Here is a 1707-nt window from a genome sequence, read left to right on the forward strand (position 1 = left end):
CTTGTCTACCCACAACCCATAGGTCTTACCTTACCAGAGAACTGTTTGATATACATTATGGCTTTTTATCCATTTTGTCAAAAAACTATAGTATGTTTTTTTTCAACATACTATGACTTTTTTTTTAGACACATACTATGGCCTTTTCCTAAATCAATTTCGACATACTATACTAGCTTTTTTTAGCTTGCTTGACATACTACACTGGGGCTTGAAATGGAGAGGCCATCCGTCGTGTGCTTCCATTGGAGCTAACAAACAGAACGGTCACTTAGACATCTGCTGGAATGACTACAGGAAATGAGGACATTTGTTTTGCAGGATATCATTTGGGACAGATGGGACACTATTTTCTGCAGGGACAGACAAACGTCCCCTTGCACGAGACTGGTGAGAGGACTAAGACGCTCCTGATGTACTGGTGAAATTGTAGGTGAAAATTGTAAATTTGTCAGTGAAACAAATGATCTAGTGGAATAAAGTAGGACGTGGCATGCAAAGAAAAGACTCAAGCAAAGTACAAGTGCCTCAAATATGTACTGAAGTACAGTACCTGAGTACATTTACTTAGTTCCATTCCAGCCCTGCTGATCAGTAGCATTAGAGTCCAGAGCCAGGTGCTGGAAGCATTTACACTTCTCTTTTACAAACAGCTGCTTCCCTGGCGACAGAAATTACATCTATCTACAAGTGAGGCAAAATTAAAAAGAGTAAAATAGTTTATTGTATCAGTAAAGATAACAGAAGGCACACGTACAGTATCTATTCTCCAGCCTCCACCTACACCACCGTGTGATCATAGGGCAAAATATACCATGACATTCCTCTCTGCAGGACCCAAAGGATGGAAGTCTTCCATGGTGGAGAGGCTGGCGTCGATGCAATACAATAGAGGGATAAGTTCAACTCAGCTGCTCATAGTACAACGTCAAGCAAATGCAGCCTTTTGCAAAAATATATTCATATATAATTATACACATTTTCTAGACATTAAAGCAAATCAACTATACAAAATGCAGAAAACTCTCAGTACAATAACTGGGGAGCCTGTTTTAAGAAAACCCATGCTTATTATTATTATTATTATTATTATTATTAGCATTGTAGTGGCAGTATTACAGAAAAATGGCAGTACCTTTATAAAAACAGTTTAGGAAAAAATTACAAGTCAATATAATGCCAAAAATATTAGCTTTGAAGACAAGAAAAAGTACACAGACATTTCGAAATACATGTTTATAGGAGGACTAAAACATCTGGAAAATACAAGTGTCCCTTTCAAGCAGTGTAAGGATTACCCAAAATCCCAATTAGAAGGAAATCAGTGAAGGAGTGCCCATGATTTGGAGCTGCTTTTTGGTTGAAATACAGATCTCAGAGTTCATACGCTACGCCATGCTACAAAACTACAACCGAGCAGGTTGTAGGGTCACTGCGACGAGGACAAAGATTAAATATTGAGAAAAATGCGAGTGTAAAACCGTAATTTAAAGCTGTAATACTAATTTTACGAGAAAAACTCGAATTGTAATATGCATTAGACTTTTAGCTTGTGTGTCAAAGTACAACGTTTTCCTGAAACAGTTGTTTACAAGTTACTGTATGACCCGTTAAAAAAAAAAAAAAAAAAAAATGTTTCTTCCAAATATTACCACTTTATTCTGGAAATCTCCACATTCTTCTGTGGTTTCCTTTTTTGGCCCTGGG

The 1707-nt window shown here is 37.3% G+C and overlaps 1 protein-coding gene across 1 annotated transcript in view; it reads right to left on the reverse strand.

Annotated features, from left to right (window-relative positions):
- Positions 1 to 563: 563 nt before the first annotated feature.
- The window catches only part of LOC117939694 (ETS translocation variant 5-like), a 2468-nt gene continuing 1324 nt past the window's right edge, over positions 564 to 1707 (reverse strand). Inside the window, exon 5 of the mRNA XM_034865184.1 lies at positions 564 to 661. Coding sequence (XP_034721075.1) covers positions 564 to 661 — 98 coding nt within the window. The remainder of the gene's footprint in view (positions 662 to 1707) is intronic.

The sequence above is a fragment of the Etheostoma cragini genome, chromosome 24, assembly GCF_013103735.1.
Source record: "Etheostoma cragini isolate CJK2018 chromosome 24, CSU_Ecrag_1.0, whole genome shotgun sequence".
NCBI classification, from domain to species: Eukaryota; Metazoa; Chordata; class Actinopteri; order Perciformes; family Percidae; genus Etheostoma; species Etheostoma cragini.